General features: G+C 40.4%; 1 protein-coding gene across 1 annotated transcript in view; it reads left to right on the forward strand.

Annotated features, from left to right (window-relative positions):
• Positions 1-293: 293 nt before the first annotated feature.
• Positions 294-23,177, forward strand: part of spata5 (spermatogenesis associated 5) — a 127,486-nt gene continuing 104,602 nt past the window's right edge. Inside the window, exons 1-10 of the mRNA XM_031317199.2 lie at positions 294-567; positions 1,569-1,693; positions 3,437-3,594; positions 4,643-4,701; positions 7,007-7,663; positions 7,778-7,907; positions 8,480-8,536; positions 8,954-9,077; positions 11,155-11,256; positions 11,643-11,796. Of these exons, the coding sequence (XP_031173059.1) occupies positions 393-567; positions 1,569-1,693; positions 3,437-3,594; positions 4,643-4,701; positions 7,007-7,663; positions 7,778-7,907; positions 8,480-8,536; positions 8,954-9,077; positions 11,155-11,256; positions 11,643-11,796 (1,741 nt within the window). The 5' untranslated portion in view covers positions 294-392. The remainder of the gene's footprint in view (positions 568-1,568; positions 1,694-3,436; positions 3,595-4,642; positions 4,702-7,006; positions 7,664-7,777; positions 7,908-8,479; positions 8,537-8,953; positions 9,078-11,154; positions 11,257-11,642; positions 11,797-23,177) is intronic.

Consider the following 23,177-nt stretch of genomic DNA (forward strand, 5'->3'; position numbering starts at 1 on the left):
TAATGTTTGCTGTACCTTTAATCATATTGAAGCACGTGTTTCTACGTGCTAGTAACAAAGACAACATAAAGTCATATGATTTGTCTATTAAATGTTGCATTACTTTTTTCTTGAGGCCTGATTAGTTCCATGTTCTTATAGTTAATTTCCCCCAATTAAATCCAATCTTTTTTTCAATTGTTATTCGTATTTTTGTTAACAAATCTATTTGAAGGAAAAACATAAGGATGTTTTACAATGCAACAAATACAAAAAGGATATCACCTACCGTAAAAGATTCGAAGCTTTACGGTAGACGGAGGCGGGACTAAATTTTAACCAGGAAGTTTACAACACCGCCCCATGTTTACACATGTTTGTGCGTTCACGTGGAGGAGATTTTTACTATTAAAATGTCTTCAAAGAAAAATAAAAGCAAATCGAAAAGAGCGAGTGAAAGTGACAGTTCACTCTTATCGAAGGAGGGCTCAAATGACTCCACCAACTTGCAGACATCTGGCCACGAAGGAGGAAGCTGCAAAAGTTTAAACATCAACTCGTTCACTGTCATCGATTTCATTGAAAAAGGTAAGACTGGGCCATAGACCCAAACGTTTTACAGGCTTTAAAACAGTTGTAACTTATGTAAATGCTTTCAGCAAATGATCCAATCTGCAGTATGAAGATGGGAGATCTGCCGTGGTCCTTGCTGCACTCAGTGATGCTGAGATGCTGTCTGTACTTGTGCCGTCTAGGCAACAACAGAGACACATATTTCATAGATCTAGCTCTGTTCTCAAGCAAATTGGATTTAAAATGAGTCACTGACTGAAGCAAAAGTGGCTTTCAGCTTCGAGGAAATGTGAGAGTGTTCATCCATATTTAGTGACATCGTTTTTTTATCAGCAAGGAAGCACAAAGAGGATATTTTATACCAAAAAGACTAACTTTGGAGGATGTCTGCTTGATTTGTCTTTCAGACTTTATTCAGAATGCTCAAACCTCAAATGAACTTCAGCAGTCAGCACTTAAACTTCAGCACAACAACATTGTGGAAACATGCAATTGTCCTGCTGCTTACAGACAACACTGTATGAACCAGATTCACTAGCTAGCACTTCACAGTGGTTCAGCCTACTTATAATAACACTTTAAACCTTCTCTTAAACGATTTACTCACAATACAGCCAGTTTAACTTTTCAGTTGATTTTTTTGCCATTAACGGAACAGTTGTTTAATTCCCTTGAACTACTATAATCTAATAACAAAACATTACATTCAAAAGGCATGATAAGATCATAAAATGAGATGCATTGCTATAGTTTGACCTATTCAGTAGTATATGAAGTGGTTTGACCGAGTACCGCCTGGATGAGCTACAACATTAAAACGACTTTTATATGCTCACAAATGAATAATAATGAATCATTTAACAAGGAACATCCCTCAGAATGAGTAGCTTCACTTTTGATACCTGAGGACACTTACAGCAAGTACTACTTTACCTTGTTTTCAAGTGAAGTCTGAATGTGGGTCTTTTTATTATTTGTGTTATTTCACATCAAATCTTTGTTAATTTTCATCACAGCAGATGACAAAACACCCAAAAGTTGCAGATCAACTTTAGTCCAACTGAGCCTCAATTCCATGAAGTCAGCCAGCGTTTGCATCGGGAGACCAGTCCTGCTGACGAGTCCCACAGGACAACAAGAGGTGTTGTCTTCTCTTCTTCTTCTCATCAGTTTCTCTGTCCAATATTTTGGAAACGCATGTATTGTTATCTTAAAGTGCTCATATTATGCTTTTTGGCTTTTTCCCCTTTCCTTTATTGTGTTATATATCTTTTTTGTGCACATTATAGGTTTACAAAGTGAAAAAGCCCAAAGTCCACCCTAAAGTGACTTACCATCTCCAACAGAAAACACTGTTCACAAACTGCTCCAAACAGCTCTATTGTAGTCCAGTCTTTACTTCAGAGACAAACGTGCGTCACTTTGTAACACACGTTATAATGCTCGCCTAGCTGCTAGCATGGCACGCCCTCATACTCTGCAACTGACTGGCTAGTAGTCCTTACCTAGCTACTGCACATGTGCGACTCCCAACAAAGATGGAACAGAAGAGAGACGCCTCACTCTGTAGCTAAAACAGAGAGCTCAACACACAGGGTGAAAAGAGGAGCTGCAGCAATGTGCAGTACAACAAAAATATGGTGTTTTTTGAAAATTAAACCATGTAAACTTATTCTGATATAACCTCTAAATACAATTTAATAACCTGAAAATGAGCATAATATGAGCACTTTAAAGCTCCACTATAACATTAAATGTGCAATGTTGTTTTGTCTTACTGTCCTTTAGGGGTGTAAATCTTCACTGGTCTCACGGTTCGATTACGATTATCCTGTCAACGGTTCAAATCGATTCGATATCCCGATGCGTCACGATGCGTCACCTCCTCAATATTATTATATATTACTACACATGGTTTTTATCAACAAATTCAAGCAGTCACATCATCACAACTCAAACTCCCCTTTTTATTGTATCTGCTCCTAAAAAAGACACTTCCTGAATGAGTCTGAACTAGAGCTGGGCAATATATCGATATTATATCGATATCGTGATATGAGACTAGATATCGTCCTAGATTTTGGATATCGTAATATCATAATATGGCATAAATGGTGTCTTTTCCTGGTTTTAAAGGCTGCATTACAGCAAAGTTACGTAATTTTCTGAACTTACTAGACTGTTGTAACTGTTCTATTATTTGCCTTTACCCCATTAGTCATCGTATCCACATTACTGATGATTATTTATCTAAAATCTCATTGTGTAAATATTTTGTGAAAGCACCAATAGTCAACACTACAATATCGTTGTGGTATTGATATCAAGGTATTTGGTCCACAATATTGTGATATTTGATTTTCTCCATATCGCCCAGCCCTAGTCTGAACACAGCAGACGACAGAAGGTATTTAACTAAAAAAACAGCGAGTGGAAAATCAACAAGTAACATCAGTAGGTCATAATCGGTTATGGACTGGCACTGCATCGATGCAGAATCGTCCAGGTCCGCATCGCGATGCAATGATTAATTTCAACACCCCTACTGTCAGTTAACCCTTACCTGATCAAATCTGTGTAAAAGCCTACCTCTTTAAACTGGCATACTCAATGTCATTTTATTTGTCTGTTTTTGTTTATTGCTTTGTATTTCTGCGTGGTCTTTGTTGTGCATATGTTTTTATCTTTTACTATTTGTACATTGTAAGGTGTCCTTGAGTGTCGAGAAAGGCAACCATAAATAAAATGTATTGTTATTATTTATTATTATGGTTTCTGTTCTCAGGAGGCCACCTTCCTAACCTTTAGCTGCCTGTAAATAATCTTTCAACTCTGAAAACCTTTTTAATACTCTTTTTTTTTTTTCTATTTCTCTGTCTTACAGGTGTGCTTAGGTTGGCCGGTTGCCTCCTTTCCTGGCGGAAAAGTTGGTCTTCAGAAATGTGCTCAGAATAACCTCCGAGTGAAGTCAGGGGACGAGGTGATGCTGCACCCGCTAACAGGTCCTGTGCTTCAGGCTGAGGAGGTGGTCCTCTCTAACAGGTAATCTGGCTCTCATTGACAAAAAGCCTAGAGTACACATTAGTCATATTATAATATTCTTCTAAGTATACCACATTATAGTTATTGCACACTCTGTTTCTAGTTTATTAGGCACACCTAGCTAAAACTAATGCAGTAAACACAGGGTCCAAAATTAACTTTATGTCCAATGGCCAAATGGCTAGTGAATGTTCAAATTCTACCAGCCACTTAATAGATTACCATTGTTTTTTTTTTTGGCTGAGGAGTGAAGCAAATCTACCAGCATTTGGCTGGTGGATGGTGCTAATTTTGTACCCTGAGTATACAGCACTGCAATAAATCATAAGGTTATAATGTTCAGTTTTTAATGTCCTTTTTTAAATCAATGAAGGTAGACTAAATATGCATATATCATGTGTCCACTGTCATTTTGCTTAGAAACATAAAACCGTACTATTCATTTTATTCACGAACATCTGTAGCTGAAAATTTGAATCTCAATACAAATAGCTGATGGGAGTTATTCGCTCTAAAGTCATTGTACTCATGTACAACAGTATCCATAATCATTTTCTACCTCTAAAAAAACCCTTTAGATTGTATCACACACTTTTTTATATTGTGTATCTCAGGTAAAGGCTGCCATCTGCTGGTGACTCGTTGCAACTGCAGTTCAAATGCCAAACCATCAATTATCAATAATTAGTATTGTCTGGATTTTGTCACATTATGCATTTGTTTGTAATTATCTTTATATATTTTTTATATTACTTTTTATGACATTTTTGGATTTCATGTGTTTGTGATCCTGGATTATCCTTTTCATTTTTCAATGTTTTTTTTTTTAATCTGTGCTTTGTGTTCTATGTGATGCTGAAACTTAAAAGAGATTTTAATGAGTAATGTTGAGAATCAGTGGGGCACATTCCTGGTTGATCAAATTGTGTATGTATATATATATATATATATATACATATATATATATATATATACACACACTGTTGGTCAAAAAAAATATGTATAGTACATTATAGTTAATTCTCACCTAAATATAACTTTCATTCAGGTCAAAAGATGACACACTAGAGACAGATGAGTTCAAGAACTTCTTTCTGAGGTCCCTGGGTAAGTCAGTCACTTCACACTGTTTATACTGTATGTTTATTGGCACGTCAGTAGAAATCACTTTTGGAGTAGGGATGGGAATCTTTGGGAATCCTACGATTCAATTCCTATTCTTGATGTCGCAATTCGATTCAGAATTGATTCTCCCTTCAAAACCTGATTCTCCATAGCATAAATAGAAAGAGGGGCACTGTTTTTCGGCTCTGCCTCCACTGAAATGAAATATGAAACATAACGGGCAGATCAGCTAACTGGCCATGATTAAGGTCACTTTCTGAATGAACAAAAATAAAGATAAAAAGTAGGAAAATACTTTAAAAATAAGTTGTTACAGTCTTCTTCCTGTATGATAATGATGGCATGCATACATTTGTGCACACTATTCATTTAAATATATTTACAATAATTTGCTGAATAATTACAGAAATCGTTAGATTTTATATGAACAGTATGCACAGCTGTTTTGGTTTGTATTTGTATTTCTCTTTTGAGGTAAAGGTGAGGTCCCGTTTTCTTTTCGTCCTTTCCCATTATTAAGAGATAAGATAAGATAGACTTTATTAATCCCACACTGGGGAACTTCCTGTGCTACAGCAGCTCAAAAGAAAAAAATATATACACACATCAGAATAACACAAATACACATTAAGTAGACAGGAGAAAAAATATACATAAAGTAGGGTTGCACGATATTGACAAATTGTGATATTGCGATATCGATTATGAATATTGCGATATCGATATTAATTTCGATATTTTTAAACATATGCAAAATTACAAAAGTTATGGGAAAAGGCATCAAAATAGATTCATAACAAATTAAACAAGTTTTCTTACATCACAAGGTTTATTTCAACTGACTAAATAACTGGCTAAATAACATGAACATGAATAAATAAATAAGGACCATGTCTACAGAACAGGACATGTTGTACTGGTTGGACAGTATAAAATAAATAAATAAAGAGAACAAGACACAACTCGTGTACGCTCACGTGGTACGCTCCATAGGGTTTGTCACGTAGTGGACCCGTGCGCTCACGTGCACTAACATGTGCAAGTGGCACGCCAACTGGCCAATGAAACATGATCATTATAGAGTTTCAAGCGGGCTCTAAATCAAACACAACTAAGCCACACAGCCAACGGACGGGACGCAGCGCTCCACAAAATAAACAAAATATTGCATACTTATTGCGACACTTTCGATATAATAATGCGCAACGTGATATCGCGATAACGATATTGAGTCGATACATCATGCACCCCTAACATAAAGTATAAGAAATAGAAAAAACTGAATTAGTTATAATAATAATAGTAATAATACAAACCTATTTACACAATAAACACCCTTATATAAACATACACAGATATACAGATGAGTAAGTTGTGGATTAATAGAAATTACATATTGCACAGTTGGAGGTGACACAGAGTAATGAATAAATAAATATGCATAGTGCAGAATATTGTCCAGTGACGGCTCATATTGCAGAAACCGCTATCAGTGCTACATTATGATGTTGCATTAGAGAGAGAGAGAGTCTGACTGCTGCTGGAATGAAGGACCTGCGGTAGCGCTCCTTCTTGCACTGAGGGTGCATCAGTGTGCTGCTGAAGGAGCAGGGAACTCACAGTCTCATGTAGGGGGTGAGAGGTGTTGCCCATGATTGATGCCAGCCTGGCTAAGATCCTCCTCTCCCCCACCTCCTCTATGGTGTCCAGAGGGCAGACCAGAACAGGGCTAGCTAGGGTTGGGCATCGTTTGGATTTTAACAATTCTGATTCTGATTCCAATTCCGATTCTTCCTTTTGATTCCGGTTCTTATCGATTCTTGACTCCGATTCTTTGAGGGGTGGAGTTGAAACGGGTCACATGCTTATTTCACAAATAAGAGGAAAGTTTTAGTTTGATTCAGTGGTGGTTTGCAGTTTTACCGGGCGTAAAACAAAGCCAGACTAGAGCGCCGCTTACTGTGCTCCATGGCTGCAACACAACAAGCGCCTGGCTGCTACGGAAACCAAAACTTGCGCATGTTAAATTTGGAACCCATGATGGGATTTGAAACCAAATCCTCAAACGATTCCAATAAAGAAAAGATTCCGATGGAATCGTAGTTTTTGGAACGATTCCAAGTAGGAATCGGTTCTCGATGCCCAATCCTAGGGCTAGCCCTCTTCTCCATCATTCATCATTCATACATGGATGGATGGATAATGTCCTGGTTTTGAATTGCTGTTTATGTTCAGTTATATTCTAGACTGACATAACTGCTCTACTGGTTTGTCTGTCTTGTGCCAGTTGGGAGCATCATTTTGCCAGGGAATGTCATCCCCCTGACCTACTTCGGCCGGTCATGCAGTCTACGGGTCGAGACCATAAGAGGGGAGGACGGAGTCACCATCCACAGACCAGCTCCTCCCCCAGGACTGGGCCCTGACACGGACGAGTCCAGCGTGATGACCTCCGTGCTGGACTCCACGTCCGCCGACCTCTCCCTGCAGCTCAGCTTGCTCACCGTGGATGACAACAGCGCTGACGGGGCACCAAGCACGCCCGGAGAGCCGGGTCCTGCAGCCAGCACCCCGCGCCGACCAGCCCACCTGCCTTCTCTCTCCTCACCTGCTGCTCCTTGCACCCCATCCTGCAACTCCCAGAATCCTCCTGCAGAGACAGCAGAGGATGCCGTCAGTCTGGAGGGCTCCCTAAGCTCAGAGCAGGCAGAGAAAATCCCCACAGCTCCCCCTGGTGGCGCACTGAGTACTGACACCTTCTACTGCCTGTCCTGCTCCACTAAAGTCGGTTTCCGAGACAGAGCAGGGCAGGAGGATGCAGATGCAGAAGCCAAAAAGTCAAAGGTCAATTACAGCATGATTGGTGGGCTCAGCAGCCAGTTGGATGTCATCAGAGAGACCATTGAGCTTCCTCTGAAACACCCCGAGTTGTTCTCCAACTATGGTAGGTCAGACAGCACAACGCTGTTCCACATACATTAGACTTTTAAAAAAAGTGTTGAGAAACTAGGGTTTAATTTAACATGAAAACTCAAAAATCTAATGGTTCTCTTTGCAGGGATCCCACCTCCGCGAGGGGTGCTTCTGTATGGCCCCCCGGGCACAGGAAAGACTATGATTGGACGAGCCATAGCCAATGAGGTTGGAGCTCACATGACGGTGATCAACGGCCCCGAGATCATGAGCAAGTACGGTCATATTGCTCAAAACTTTGCCAGGGTTTTTCCTGCAAAAAGAGGTTTTAGCCAGCCCCAAAGGAAAATCACCAGCACCAAAATGATAAGCATTGAGAATAAAGATAGCAATTCAAATCCTCTCTAAATGTGTTTAAGAGCAATTTACCAAACAACCATGGAACAAGCAGAACATAAACTTGAATATGAGCGCTGATCTCCGTTTCATCTCTAGATTCAGGCTGTACTGGACTCTCCCGGTGATTTATTTGAATACATAATCTTTATTTTTTGATAATTGTGGTTTTATGTACTCAAGCATAATATACATTTGTGTTTATCAAATTGTCAGACATAACAGAAACATGCATAGATTTCTTTCAAATAAGATAGCACAGGCTCATTGCCTTTACTGTACGCGGACCGATCATGCTTACTGCCGTGCTTAGTCCCCCCCCCCCCAAAGGCAGGAAAACGCTGTTTGCAACACTTTTCTGTCCCAGTATAATATATCAGGGGGATTTTATTATTTTTTTTTACTTACTATTATTACTTTACTTTAAAAATGTTGTTTCATGTCTTTGCAGATTCTATGGGGAAACAGAAGCTAGGCTGAGGCAGATATTTACTGAAGCGTCTCAGAGGTAAACTTGAATCCAGCTGACCATGCCCTTAAATTTCCATCATTGCCACTATTTTTTGCTTTTCTGTATATGCAAAACACTGGATGTTTTCTTTTTTGCTGGCATTTTGTATTCTTTATTGGTAATACATGTAATTTGTTACATTTTTAGTCATTTTTCCTGTGCAATAGAAAAGCACTATCGCAAAAAAATAAAGCCGTCAAACAGTACAAACAGTGCAGTAAGTAAAACATGTATGTGCTTACAGGGTAAAATCAAACATCAAGCTCATTTATTGAACAGAACTAATGACATGTGATTCATCATTTAAAGCACTGGGTCTTAAAGTCATTATCAGCTTGTGATGTTGGTTCTTACAGTCTACATCATGTAGAGCGTTAGTGTACAACATTTCTCACATTTTCACTTGATTTACAGACAACCTGCGATCATCTTTATTGATGAGCTGGACGCTTTGTGCCCAAAGCGAGAGGGAGCGCAGAATGAGGTGGAGAAACGAGTCGTTGCTTCTCTTCTGACTCTGATGGATGGGATTGGTTCAGTAAGTGTCCTTTTTACCCTTTGTCCCTCCATGAATCAAATAATGAATGAATGAATGAATGAAGAAATTTATTTCAGACATATCAAAATAATCCAAACAAAACATTACACAAAAATAAAAACAAAAACCAACATAGACATGTCTGAAAAGGAGTAGGAGGAAGTATACACTTATTTAATCCTACCCCTTTTCCATAACTCAATACATTATTGTAATTGTTATTTCATTTAACACATATTTACGTCGTATTCACAATTATCTTATTATATACAACCTATATATCTACTATACATTTAAACACACAAATACTTACAAATACACCTACACACACACCAGCTTACACACACACACACACACACACACACACACACACACACACACACACACACACACACACACACACACACACAAACACACGCACACATACACACCTGCCACCTCCTTCCATATAATCTTTGAAAATCATTGCTTTGTACCTTTTTTATGTTTGGACATTGCTTTAGTTCTGTGCACAGACCATTCCACAATTTCACACCACTGATTGTAATGCACTGGCTTTTTATAGTCGTGCAAACAGCTCGAACCTTTAATTTAAATTTATCCCTTAAATTATAACATCATCTCCATCACAAGTTCCCAAAGTCCACGGCATCGCTTTAAATGTCTTGTTTTGTCTGACTGTCCAAAACCCAAAGATTCTATTAAAGAAATACAAAGAAGACTACAAAAAATCATTATGAAAATAGTTGCACATTCATTTTTTTTGTCAGTCAACTAATCAATACATTATTAATTTTACACGGTATGATGATAGCCGCTTCTTTCTGTGTCCTTTTTTCATTCCCTGGCCAGCACTTTAAGCATGAAATGAACAGCTGCATGTCTTTATTCCTTATTCCATCAACAATCAGTATCATTATTACAAGCTGTACATTGACCAACGCATGTTCGGCATACACATGACTTAAGAATATATGGCTCTTTGCAGCAGAACGTGGCTCTGTCAGGGAATGGCCTCATTGGAAATGCAGATTGTCATGCAGAAACCATCTCTGCATGCTGGACGCCCTTCAGACACTGTGGGTTGTCTCTGGGGTGTTGTTTGTCCTCTGTAGCGCTCTGTCCGTACCTGATGAGAAAAAAGATGATTTCCCCCCCACACACACACCCAGTGGGAGCCTGGGAAACAGATCACCTAAGGTTGCCAATGACCTGCCAATTTGGCATAACTTTATCAGCAAGGCACATGAGCCCAGGCAGAAAAGAGCCTTCATTCGGATTGGTGATATTACACAGATACACCTACGCCCTGCCTGCTCCCCGCTCCGTTTGTTTTCCAGACCAGACGATCCAAGGCCATCAGCACTGATTGGTTTGTGGAATGTGGATAAAGCACTTCCTGCTCCTCAGCATTCTTGCTTGCACTGTAATTTATTTGTGTTTCAATTCTCCCTGCGGTGTTGAAAGGTGAAAAAAAAGAAGAATTCTCATCTTGCAGGCAGACCACCCCGAGAAACACTGACAGTGAAGACTGACAGTTTAGCATCAGAACGGAGGTCAAATATTCTCTGAGGCTCTGCTTATGAAAACCGACTGGATAGCAAATGCATGGTCAGGAAGTTAAATACAGGGCTGTTTTACTAGAAAGTGGATATTGATGACTAAAAGCAACAATTTGCATGTAATTCCTGGTCCACATCTTAGCCAGCACCGCAGATTTGGCACTGGTAGTTTGAAATGTACCCGTCCGCATCCATAATGATTGTTATTTCTACACTTTTGATAGTTTTGAAAAGCAGCCCCATAGTTACCACAGCTGTGTGAGTGGACAAACACACTTCAACTTCAGTGGGTTTTCACTGGAAAAATAACGTAAGTAAAGTTTCCAGTGGTACTGTGTCGCCTGGAGTAACATAAGCACCACTGAAATATTTACATGTATATTGACTTCTTTCTTAAAAAAATACACATTTATAGGTGTCCTGATGGCCAGGTGGTTTAGACATTCCATATAAACGCAATGCTCCCACTGTGATTCCAGACAAGACTGATTTCTCCTCTTTTCCTGTCCTTCCAGGAGGGTCACTCAGGTCAGCTGTTGGTCCTGGGGGCCACAAACCGGCCCCATGCCCTCGACCCCGCCCTGCGCCGACCAGGGCGCTTTGACAAGGAGCTGGAGGTGCGTACTACCACACACTGTAGTGGAATTGGATGGTAAAAAGACCGCCCTGCATCAGATATGTTTTCAGCTTATTCCTGTGTTATAGCACACCAGCAGCCATGTATGTTCATTCAACACGTTTGCTTATCGTGAATCGGTTTGCTTGAAAAGAATGATCAGTGCTTAAAATGTCAACATTTGAGGGTATTTGCTATTGGTCCGTATAATCATTCATAACAATGATCGCACTGCACTGTGTCTCTGTAAAGTCTCTTGAACTACTCCATCTGTTCATGGTTTGGGGGTCCCTCAAGGTGCGTTTGAGGGCTCTGTCACAATTACTTTAAGTGTAAATGAAACTTTCTATACTACAATTCATTGTTCTATTGATTTCATGATGGCAGGTGGGAGTTCCTAGTGCTGCAGAGCGCGCAGATATTTTGCAAAAGCAGCTGAACTTTTTACCGTGCACAGCCACCACCGAGGAGGTGACGCAGCTGGCCGACGCCGCTCATGGATACGTAGGAGCAGACCTCGCAGCTGTTTGCAAAGAAGCAGGCAAGTAAACACTGTCCTACTGTCATGTGGAAAGTCAAATGCTTAGGAATTGAAAAGAAACAACACATTTTCGAGTCGTAGGCTCCTGATGGCTCATGACAGTCTGAATGTGGTCTGCAGCGTATTCAAATTTCTCTTCCCCTTCTCTTCTCTCCTGTGCCACATGGTGTACGAAATGGGGCCAATTATAGATTGTAACAAAGTCATTAACTTATATCATAAAAATGCCACTTGAACCAAGAACATCAACAGCTACAGTTGTGCTGTTCTTTGCATTGATTTCCTCTTCCCGAAACCAATGTAATTTGGGAAACCAAAACAAAGTCGCACATGCCAGCTGGCCCAAAAACGCTCACCATCTTTTAGCAGTTTGGTTTGCCTCGTGGGCTCAGGCATCCAACCAACAAACAAATAGCATACGGACAACAGTTTGTTATTGAGCTTTAGATACATTTGACTCCACCTCTGTTTGCCCAAACCACAATTCCTAGTGACTTAGTGCTTTCTAAATTACTTTTTAACAATTTTTTTTTAGATGTTTTCTTGGAATGTCTGACATGCCTGCAACCCCTTTTGAACACAGAGGCTAAACCATCCTTTGATATTTACCAAAGAGGAAGTTGTGAGTTACTGTGGTATTCAGATCCCAGTGAGAGAAACCACAGAAACCACCACTTGTTGTGAAATTCCTTTGCCCCCTCACCCCTAATGCCACAAACCAATCCACCTCACATCCTGAGGACAAGCATATTTGGCTTATATACTGTATGTGGGGATCTGAATGTGCTTGATTGTGGGTGTGTGTGGGATTGTACGAGCACATGCACATTTGTTTTTCTGTGTGTGTGACCCCGTATGCCTCCTGGGTGGTCCCAACGCCTGGGGTACGTGGCGTATTGCATTTCCAGCTGAGGAGGGAGCTGGGGCTGCTGTGCGGAAGCACTCCGGCGAAGAGCGTGATTTACTGTCCGCAAAGGGCCAGACGTGACTGGCAGTGTTTTCTGAGAAACCTCCTCACGCACCGGAGGGAGACAACAACCTCCCCAACCCCGTTTTGACTCTGCTAACTTCCCTCAAAGTCTCCAAACCCAAATCACTAAACAAACACAGGCCCTCGCAAGTATGCCAAAGTCGAACTAAGAGATTCAGAATGCATTTAATGCTTTAATGCTTTATTTCTTTATGCCGGATCCTTCATTCTGAAAATAAAGTATGAAATACAAACTGAGGTGAAATAGAATACAAATACAGCTATAAAGGCCTCAGAGCAGTGTGTCAGATCTCCTGGCAACCATGTGTAATGCCATTGGAGGTTCCCCTCAAAGTCTGGTTTTATGCACACCATACCATAGCCTTTAGCGTTCACTCAAAAAACAAATGGCACGTATCTGTCGATGTAGGCTACAAGGTGACGAGACATCTGAACAACAGTTTATATTCAACAGTGAATATTCTGATACATTATGCTGCTCTTCTCTGCCACAGAAACTAGCTGTAGTTGTGGCAGTACTGTGATTATCTAGCTAAAAAGGTATATTAGTAAAATATGCCTTTTCTTTATTTCTAGTGCTAATTCAACACATAACATGGCGCTGTAAATGGACTAAAACAGCTGCAGCTCTATTTGTCAGTTAGTCAGTTGTTTATTACATGCACCTGTTTGTATGGTTTATCTGCTGTGTTTACATGAATGAAAAAGCAATGTCATGTGTTAGCACTTTAGACGATAGAATTTGTAACCATAGTGTTTTGTTATGGTGTTAAATTGAAATATAATTACTAGATAGATACAAGATACCTTTATTGTCACTGTACAAGTAAAAATTACATTTTTGGAGCAAATCTGTATAATTTAGCCTAATTTAGAGTAGAAAAGGTACTTGTCATTAAAGAATAACAATATTGAAATATAACACTGAGTATAAGATACAAAAAATATAAAATAAGATAAATATAACGAGATAAATACTGTACATGCACATTTAATATTCAACGTCACTCATGGGTAAGGATCCACCCTCACCCAGCCCCCATACTACCACGCATTGTTTAAATCTGCATACACACACACACACACACACACACACACACACACACACACACACACACACACACACACACACACACACACACACACACACACACACACACACACACACACACACACACACTCACTCACTCACTCACTCACTCACTCACTCTTATGCACAAGTTGATATCTGTTTTTTCCTTCTTTGCTTTCATTGAAAGGAACAAAAGCCAAAGAAGCACAAAAACACATCAAGTAGGAACTGCAGTTGTTTCCTTCTGCTGCTCAGGTAACAATGAGCTGCTGGGGGAACGTACGCTCCGACCCACCACTTCCTGAAAAATAAAAATGGGGGGACAGTATAGCGACGGCTGCGACACGCTCGGGTCACGCACAAGATCCCCACCTTGCACAGCTGCAGAGAAGCATGCATGCATACACAATACCTCATCTCTGGAGAAAGGCAGAGGCAAGGATGACAAGCCAAGTGGCTTGATTTTCTGTATGTGCGTTTTTACTTCTTCTTTGTGAGCATGTCTGTGTGTGCATTAAGAATAGATTGGAAATGTTGATGTCATTCAGGAAGTTTTTGTTTGTCCAGTCTGAGTTGTACCAAGTCCCAGAAACAACTTCTTGACGACAGATGCGTTATATAATCAGCACTTAATTACAGTTAATCACGAATCGGCCAGTTTGGTATGTAATGTAATGCACACTCATACTAGATCTATTAAAGTCTGTTTCATTCACGTCTCCTCAAATCCCCTTTAAGCCTCCACTGAGCACACAAATTGTTAAGAAAATCTGTGCTTTACATCATGTGAACTGACCGAGGGAACCTAGGTTGAACGCCGTGATCCTTTTAATGAAAAGTAGGATTTTAAAAGCTGAAGAGAAAAAAACAGGAATGCGTTTCACTTTCCGAAAGCCCCATCCAGTTTACACCTACATTTACACAAAATACATTTATAATTGTTGCTGTAAAACTAAATTACAAATTTCTGGGAAAAAAATCTAAATTTAGGTCAGAGGTTACTGACCATTGATTGAATGTTGTGTATTTTTTTTCCCTAAAAGAGAAACAGATCGGTGACAAATGAAAGGAAACCCCAAAAGGAAGTAAAGTCAATTTAAGTGTTCCTTTTTAGTTATAGTGTCACATCAGAAGTTTTGTCAGGACACTTTACAGATAACTATATAGTTTACAGAGACACAATAATTGCCCCAAGGGCAAGCATTTTGGTGCTAGTGGTAGAGAATGATCTCATGAAGCCAAGAAAGTTCCACGTGTTCAACTGGGTTGAGACTGAACCATTCAGTGACCCCTCTCTCCCTGTATATATCGATTGCATTGCTCATTTAATCAGGTTATTCCTTTAATATGCCACCTGTCTCTGTTTGTCATTGGCATGCATTTACATTCATTCTAGCAAATAACATTAACCATCTAAAAAGCAAAGATTGGTGAAGTCTAAAACATGAACATACTTTTGTGTATTAAGTATATTTGTTTCCATATTTCCTACGTGCAATCCTTTCATGACCCACCAAAAATGTTTTGTATTGTTTACTTTTTCTGTTTTTTGGAGTCTAGAAGAGGTAATTTTCTCCCGTATTTGACATATTAGTGAACAAAGAAAAAAAGAATACATTTGTGTAGCAGTGTTGTTTGTTATTCTTCTTAACTATTTACATAATTTTGCAGCCTGAAACCCCCAGTTTGGGATCTGCTGTGCAAGATACCCTCAGAATTTATGTCACTTTTTGATGGTCTGATAATATTTGATGACTAGTTGCTATAGAAAAACAGTGTTTGCAGCCCAACGACATAGTTAAGTACAAGCTGCTGAATTACAGTACAAGTATCTCAAAACACAATTCAAATGCATAATTTGATTCCCTCATTGCTTCACTGCACACCGCTGCAGGAGGAGAGGTCAGACCAACAATAGCTGAACTGGAGTAACCTTAACTGAGGACCTCTAGTGGGCACATGTTATATTGCTGGGGAGGTAAACAGCCAAGCTCAGCTGCATGCAGTGAATGCAATGTGAGCACAGTGAGATGGATAAAAGCCACTCATGGCCTACTCAGTTGTACTGTAGAGCAGGGGGTCTTCAATGTTTTTTAAGCCAAGGACCCCTTAACTGAAAGAAAGATGGAGCTGGGACCCCCTACTACATATAGTGTATAAAATGAAGTTATAATATACTGGACCTACAATAACGTGTATGGCGGCCTAAAGACTTTATAAATACCTTTTTTGCATAGAATACTAAGCTATTAAAATAGCCTAATAATTGTTGGCATGATTTTATAAATCAGGTTTAAATATTAAACATACCTGTGGCACAGGGAATCCTTAGGATGAACTGTATCTGTGGATGGCCTTAGTGACCACTTTACCTATAGGCCAGTAAGCAGTGGGGACTTATATTTGCTAATAATATGTTGGATTCATGTTAAGACTTTTTAATTTTTTGAAAAGAAACAATAATTTGAAGGCCCCCCTGCATTGACTCTGAGGACCCCCTAGGGGTCCTGGACCCCCTGTTGAAGATCCCCGCTGTAGAGAGATGTAGTGTTTAAGTATCGTTATTTCTTTATTTTGTCTTTCTGACTTTGGAATCAATACAATTTTACAAGTTTACTACTCAAGCTCCTCGTAGAACTAAAGCACATGTCTCTGTAAATCTCTTTTTAGTTTGTGAATGCTGACCTTCTATCAGACTCACTCCTCTGAACTTCATCTGTCTCAGTTACTATGTCTGAAGTGGACATGGCTTTCATCATGGTTTCTTGCAGTTTGACAGATTTATGTACACATTAAGATGATCTGCTGGACTGTGTTAGTCACAGCAGAAAAATGTACAGCCTGCACGCCAGTAACTCTATTTATAAACCTTATGGACAGCATTGCGGTTGTATCTGATGTATCTCCTTGTCACGTCATTCTGACTGGCCTTTAAGTCAGATGTGCGTCAGCACTCACGCTGTTACTGGACCTAGATAGAGCCATTGTAGAAGTCTTGTTTTATTGTTTGTTCGCGGCAGAACTCCAGTACCGCAGTCAATTACAAACAAGTACTAAAACTCTTACTACACTTAGTATTAATTTAATATTGAACTTTAGTAGTTAATGTTTTTTTTGTGGCTTTTTTTCCTCATCCAAATTAAGAGTCTAATGATACAAAGAATGTAAAGCGCTCTGAGACAACTTTGTGATTCTTGGCTATATAAATGAAACCAACTTGAATTAATCCAGTGGACTGTCTGATGCAGATATACAAATCTAATTGATAATTCAGACTGATAATGTTTTATCGTCATATTTAAGCAACCAAAATCAGCATAAGAGCATAGCAAAGACAAATATCTTGGCTTGGTGCCATCATTTCACTGAACCTGTGTGCTTTATATCTTTATAGAACGACAAAAAAACACAACTTGTCTGTACATAGAACTAACCTTAAAAAGAAAAAGACCCTTTAAAATCACTCTTTAGTGGAACTGACCACAGCTCCTGTACATGCCGAGGCCCTAACCTGTGACAAGGAGTCACAAACAGACGCTGCCTCCTTGTAGGAGTCACAAGCCATAAAGGTTAAGAAGATCCATTGTGTTAGAATTTGCAGATTCAGAGCAGTTTAGAACATTTTAGGAATGACAAAGCCACAGTATAGAGGAAGAAGAAGAAACGGGCAAAGTAGGTTATTCGAACGATACGAACAACAGAAGGTGTTGTATTTATATTTTTGATCTCTGAAGAGATTTCCTCCGATATAACCACATAGGTGCAGACTTCTTCTGATCTCACATCCCCAAACGTTACATTGACCCTGTTCCCAGCATAGCACAGATTATACAAACAACACAAACGGCTCTTCCTAATGAATTCCTCTAGGTGTTTTGTGTGGTATTGGAAGCTACCATGTGGTCTCGTGGAGCCTCGCAGACTCTGGGCGTCGCTCTGTCGTCCTGTCGGCGTTCTACTGATCCCGGTGCGAGCAGATGACTCATTTCCACAGTCTAAACACTGCAAATTGTGTGTGTGAGGGGGCACGTTTGTTCGAGTGTGTATGCGTGTGCGTGCTTGTTTGGTTTGTGCCACATCCGGACACACTGTTTACAAGCTTCTCCAAACAGGGGAAGCCCACTGGAACAAAAAGGACCAGTAAAATTGATTATGCGGAATAAGAAACACACAACTCTGCACTTTGTCAGCTGAAAGCTTTTTGGTTTGCCTCTTATTTGACGGCAAAGATCAGGCTCAATATTTAACATCCACTTCTCCAGCTTAGACTGAACGGCCTAAATGATTTACCCGGTAATTGTGCAAAGTGATTTGGCTAACACACTTCAATCCTCTAAAGCTAAATACTTACTTCACTGAGTGGAAACAAGGAAGAAAAGAGGCGGCAAAAATGAGCTTTGTGTGTTTGACATAAATATTGCAGTAGAGGACCAAATGGGCCAAACACTGCTGATGCTCGCTGATGTTTACAGCGGCAGCATTGCCTTATAAAGGGCCTTTTCTAACTCGTTTGTCCTTTTAAAGACACGTCAGGAATTTCAGAACAAGTCACATAAAAATCAGTCGGATCAATATGTGAAGTTTATTTGAGGCCTCTGTTTATAAAATCCGGAAATGTGCTGCTTGTACTCCTTAACCCCAGCACTTACCTTTACCCAGTGACAGCTGTGTGTGTGTGTGTGTGTGTGTGTGTGTGTGTGTGTGTGTGTGTGTGTGTGTGTGTGTGTGTGTGTGTGTGTGTGTGTGTGTGTGTGTGTGTGTGTGTGTGCGTGCGCGCGTGTGTGTGTGTGTATGTGTATGCCTGCACATGTTTTCCGCATGCTTGCAGTGTGTTAGGACGTGTCTTTGTCATCTCTGTGTTCATTCATTTGTGCACTTTAAGAGCACATATTATTGGGGTGTTTCAGCTCCGGGAACAGATGTTGGGTATTGTAAATACAGGTGCAAAGAGTGTTCCGGAAGCCCTGACGAGTAATGAAAACGTTCCTGCGGTTTTGTAATGGTGTAATGCCCAAAGTATTTCACAATTCATCTGAGGACAGCATCACAGGAGAGCTCTCGGCTCAAGCTTGTGGGTGTTGGATGCAGCGCTACACAATGCAACATAACGCTACACACAGTCCTGATTCTTCCATGTTGACATGTGGAATGCACTGTTGAAGTGCAGATGGGACTTCTTTTGACACACCTTACTGGACTCTGTGGGTGATGATCTGCCGTCTCTGACAATGGAGCTTTGTGGGCATTTCGCTTTTGAAGTCTTATAATGGAAACTACTTAACCTCTGTGCGCCTCCTACCTCATTTTGTTTCTTCCTCCCTGGTAGGTGAGGCCAAGTCTCAGACGTTTCACTGAGTTTACTTACAGTTGGATGACTGAAACTACATGATACAGCTGCACAGTGCACATAATGCAGTGCAATGTCCCATAGTGTTTTGTATACCCATGGAATGAGGAGCTTTAGTGTGGTTTATAGCCTGGCCGATACTGGATTCTTTTAGGCCAATATCAGTGTTTAAGAGATTTTTAACATAAGCACATAATAGGTGCTGCAAAGACTATTTTGATAATCGATTAATCAGTTTGAGTCATGTTTTTATGAAAAAGAAGAAATTCTCTGATTCCAGCTTCTTAAATTTGAATATTTTCAAGTTTCTTTTCTCCTCTATGACAGTGAACTGAATATCTTTGAGTTGTGGACTAAACAAGACATTTATGGATGCCATCTTGAGCTATGGCAAACACTAATTGTCATTTTTCACCATTTTCTGGCATTTTTATAGCAAACAACAAACAACTAATTGATTAATCGACTATGAAAATAATATTTTGGTTGCAGCCCTACACATAATCAACAAATATATTTATTAATGATAATGACAAACTAATGGAGACATATCTTTGGTATTTTTCTACTGTTACTTATCTGCTGACATACATTCCGATACATTGCCTGCAAATTGTCCAAGCTCTACTGTGGACCTGTTGTGGCTCGAAGGTTTGCACAGCCTCTTTTCAACCCCAGCATGAACAAAATACTGGAGTTCATGGAGTTTCATAACAAGAGTAGTTCTTTAGAGGTATGGTGCACTGGATAAATGTTTCTGAAGTGGAGGCAAACCAACCTCTTTTACCCCAACCAGCAAAAGATGCTCTTGCATTGCTGGTGCATGCTGACATACCATTTACTAAAACTGCTCTGTGCTGTGCCATCTTTTGTTTCCTAGTTTTTTCTTTAAAGTCCCCCCCCCATATTATGCTCATTTTCAGGTTCATACTTGTATTTTGGGTTTCTACTAGAACATGTTTACATGCTTAAATGTTCAAAAAAAACACAAATAATAATAAACAATAAACAAAAATTTGAAACCCTCCGTTTTAGTGCCTGTCTCCTGAAGCCCCCCTCTCAAAAAAGCCCAATCTGTTCTGATTGGTCAGCATTTAGGGGTCTTCTGCATATGCACTCTCGGCGTCTCTCTGCACCGTCATTGCTGCAGGAAAATTACTATTACTGCACTGTAGCTGCACTTTCTACACACACACATATATATATATATATATATATATATATATATATAGTATAGTATAGTATAGTATAGTTGAGTTGTGACGTGACATCACAACCTTACAGAAGTGCTGACGGCTCATATAAAGGCATCGTTTCTGAATACAGGCAGTGTGCATTTCTCTGTGGATTGCACATATTGATACTTTCACAATATTTATACAGCACTGCTAAAATACTTGGACCGGCCTTGTTCCCGATCCTGAACTTGGTCCCGATTCTGAGGAACAGCTTGGGATGTCCAGCACGTGCTCCCTCCGTTGTAGTGTTTTGTATTCAGGGGTTTGATTCTTTAGTAGAGAGGGGGACAATTTGGCACAAGGTTCAGCGGAGGTGACCCCCGAAGAGAAGGCCTTGAAGGTCTGTTTGGACCTACATAATTAAGACCAGTCCTGTTTAAAAACCACAAATAACCGCTCTTCTCCCTGGCCAACTTCAACTCTGTGAAATGAGTTCTTCCCTCTCTTCCATACCTAGTTTAGACCCTGGTGTGATGTTTTGCAAATGTGCATTCTTAGACATCAGGGGGCCCCTTTTTCTCTCAATTCCCACTAGATCTCTGGCAAATTTGAAGCATTCTGGAAAGGAGGAGTGCAAAAAAGCAAAAGAAGAAAATTAGTCCACATAAGGTTCAGATTAAATTGTGTTGTGTTGCCTTTTTTTCCCTCCTCCCTTCCCATCGGATGTTTTCATAACTAAACCAAATGTGTGCTTGGAGTCAGCCAAGAGCAGTCAGGAGACAGAGAATCCCTAAAGCAAAATGTTAAAGTCACATCATTGAATCAAGTTTCCTCTGCCCTCCGGGTGTCCAGGCTGGACTCCAAGCTCTGAGGCTTATAAACCCCATTTCTCTTCTGGTCGGGCTGTTTCTCTGCAAGGCTTTTCATTACTGCTGAAAAAGTGCTAGATTGACTCTAGACAGTTTCAGATAATTCTTGGTAAAACATTTATTAAACATTTGTCAGCTGCATTTTTTTATTGTTCCCAGGGCTTGTGTGCAGCCATACTACTGAGTAGATCATTTGAACTAGCTGTCAGTCTGTGCTTACTGCTATACATTATCATCCAAATTTAGGTGCTGGTTTGAGGATTGAAATCTAGAAATAAAACTTTTTTAGAAATGTAGAGTCTGCAGGACCTTTTATGGAATTTATTATGGAAAAAAGCAAAACTTTTACTCTGATAAAATATCAGACCTATCAATGCTAATGAGTTGCATGGGTTTTTGTGGATGTAGATTGTTTTCTTTCTTCTTGGGTCTTCATGTTAAGTACACAGCGGTCTCTCGCTCTCAGGTTTTCTCCCCTGTTTAATCATCCTCTCAGCCCTGACTGAAGCTGAGGCCTTCCACCTTCACAGGGCAGGCAGCTGATGGTTTGGAGTTAGTGCATATGGTGTTGTGGCTGCTGCTCCTCATCTCCCTCCTCACCCCAGCTCCCTTCCACATCCTGTCCTGTCTTGCCGTGTCCCTTCCACACGGACCAGATGTTTTTGTGCAGTCTAAGCCACACCGGTCTGAAGCTTTAACGCAGATGAAGAGCTGAAGCGGCAGCCAGGTGGAATGATGGGTTGACCTCTGGGGATCGAGGGTGAGAAGGAGGGTGGGTGGACGGGGATGGAGAGTGAAAGAGCTAGAAGAGACATCATACACCAGGAGGCTGGGACTGGGGAACACATTGACCTTAGCTTGGCGTGCTCGCAGAAGACAAACGTGCTCACATCAATTGTGTTTCTCCTTCTCCTCGTCTGTCTGTCTGTCTGTCTGTCTGTCTGTCTGTCGAGTACTGGAAAATATAAACAGGATACTGTCTGATCGTAAATCCCCTCTTGTCTGCTCCTTGGCCCCCTGCCCTGGCCCACGTGCGTTACCCTCCAGCCCTTCCAACCCATCTCCCTCCCAGCCCCCCCCCCCCTCTTTTAGCTCAGAAGAGGAAGCCAACTTTTTCTGTGTGTGCGTCTGTTTGCACATGTGCATCGGAAATGATTGTGTGTCTAATATACTGTTACCCAACTCTTGGGTTGGAAATGTGGTTGTGGGCTGGTTTTGTAACTACTAGTCGTTGTCCACATTTAGTGTGTAATTCACTCAGAGAAGACCTGTCCTCCCACCTGTAGGGGTTAAATCTGCACAGCTGGATTCAAGCCGACGCACACATGGTGTTTTCTGCATTGTCGCAGTTCTACTTTTCTCACACATTCTTCTCTGCCTATTTAGTAATGATTGCATGCAATATTGCAACCAGCAAACCCTGTTTTTCTGTAATGTAAATTGGAGGAAATTGCAAGCAGAAAAAGACCAAAAATATTCCCTGTGTAGTTGACTGATTCTCTCAGTGAAGTTGCAAATGTTTGCGTACTGTTGCAGACTTCTATCATGACCAGCATTTCAGGCTTTTGCTTTATTTTGGACAAGTTTTTTTGGGAAAGTCAAAAAGTCTCCTCGAACAAAACTTAAATCTGAAATAACAATCCTATGCTGAGGACAAGCTGCAGAATAAGGTCCTCAATCAATCTTCATTTCCTCTCTGGCAGTGATAACAACTCAAGTGGTTGTTGAAACAGAAGTCCTATGACAGGAAGGTCATTGATTTAAATCTTCTGACTGACAGTGAAAGACTGGAAGGAGAAAAGGAAGTTCCTGCAGCAATGCTTACATGGCTTCCTTTGAGCAAGGCACTTGACCACAACTGCCTGGTGTCCAACAATAGGAGACCAAGAAGCTTTTCCGGGCAGATCCCCAGTGACAGAGGGTG

The sequence above is a fragment of the Sander lucioperca genome, chromosome 1 (genome assembly GCF_008315115.2).
Source record: "Sander lucioperca isolate FBNREF2018 chromosome 1, SLUC_FBN_1.2, whole genome shotgun sequence".
Lineage (NCBI taxonomy): Eukaryota > Metazoa > Chordata > Actinopteri > Perciformes > Percidae > Sander > Sander lucioperca.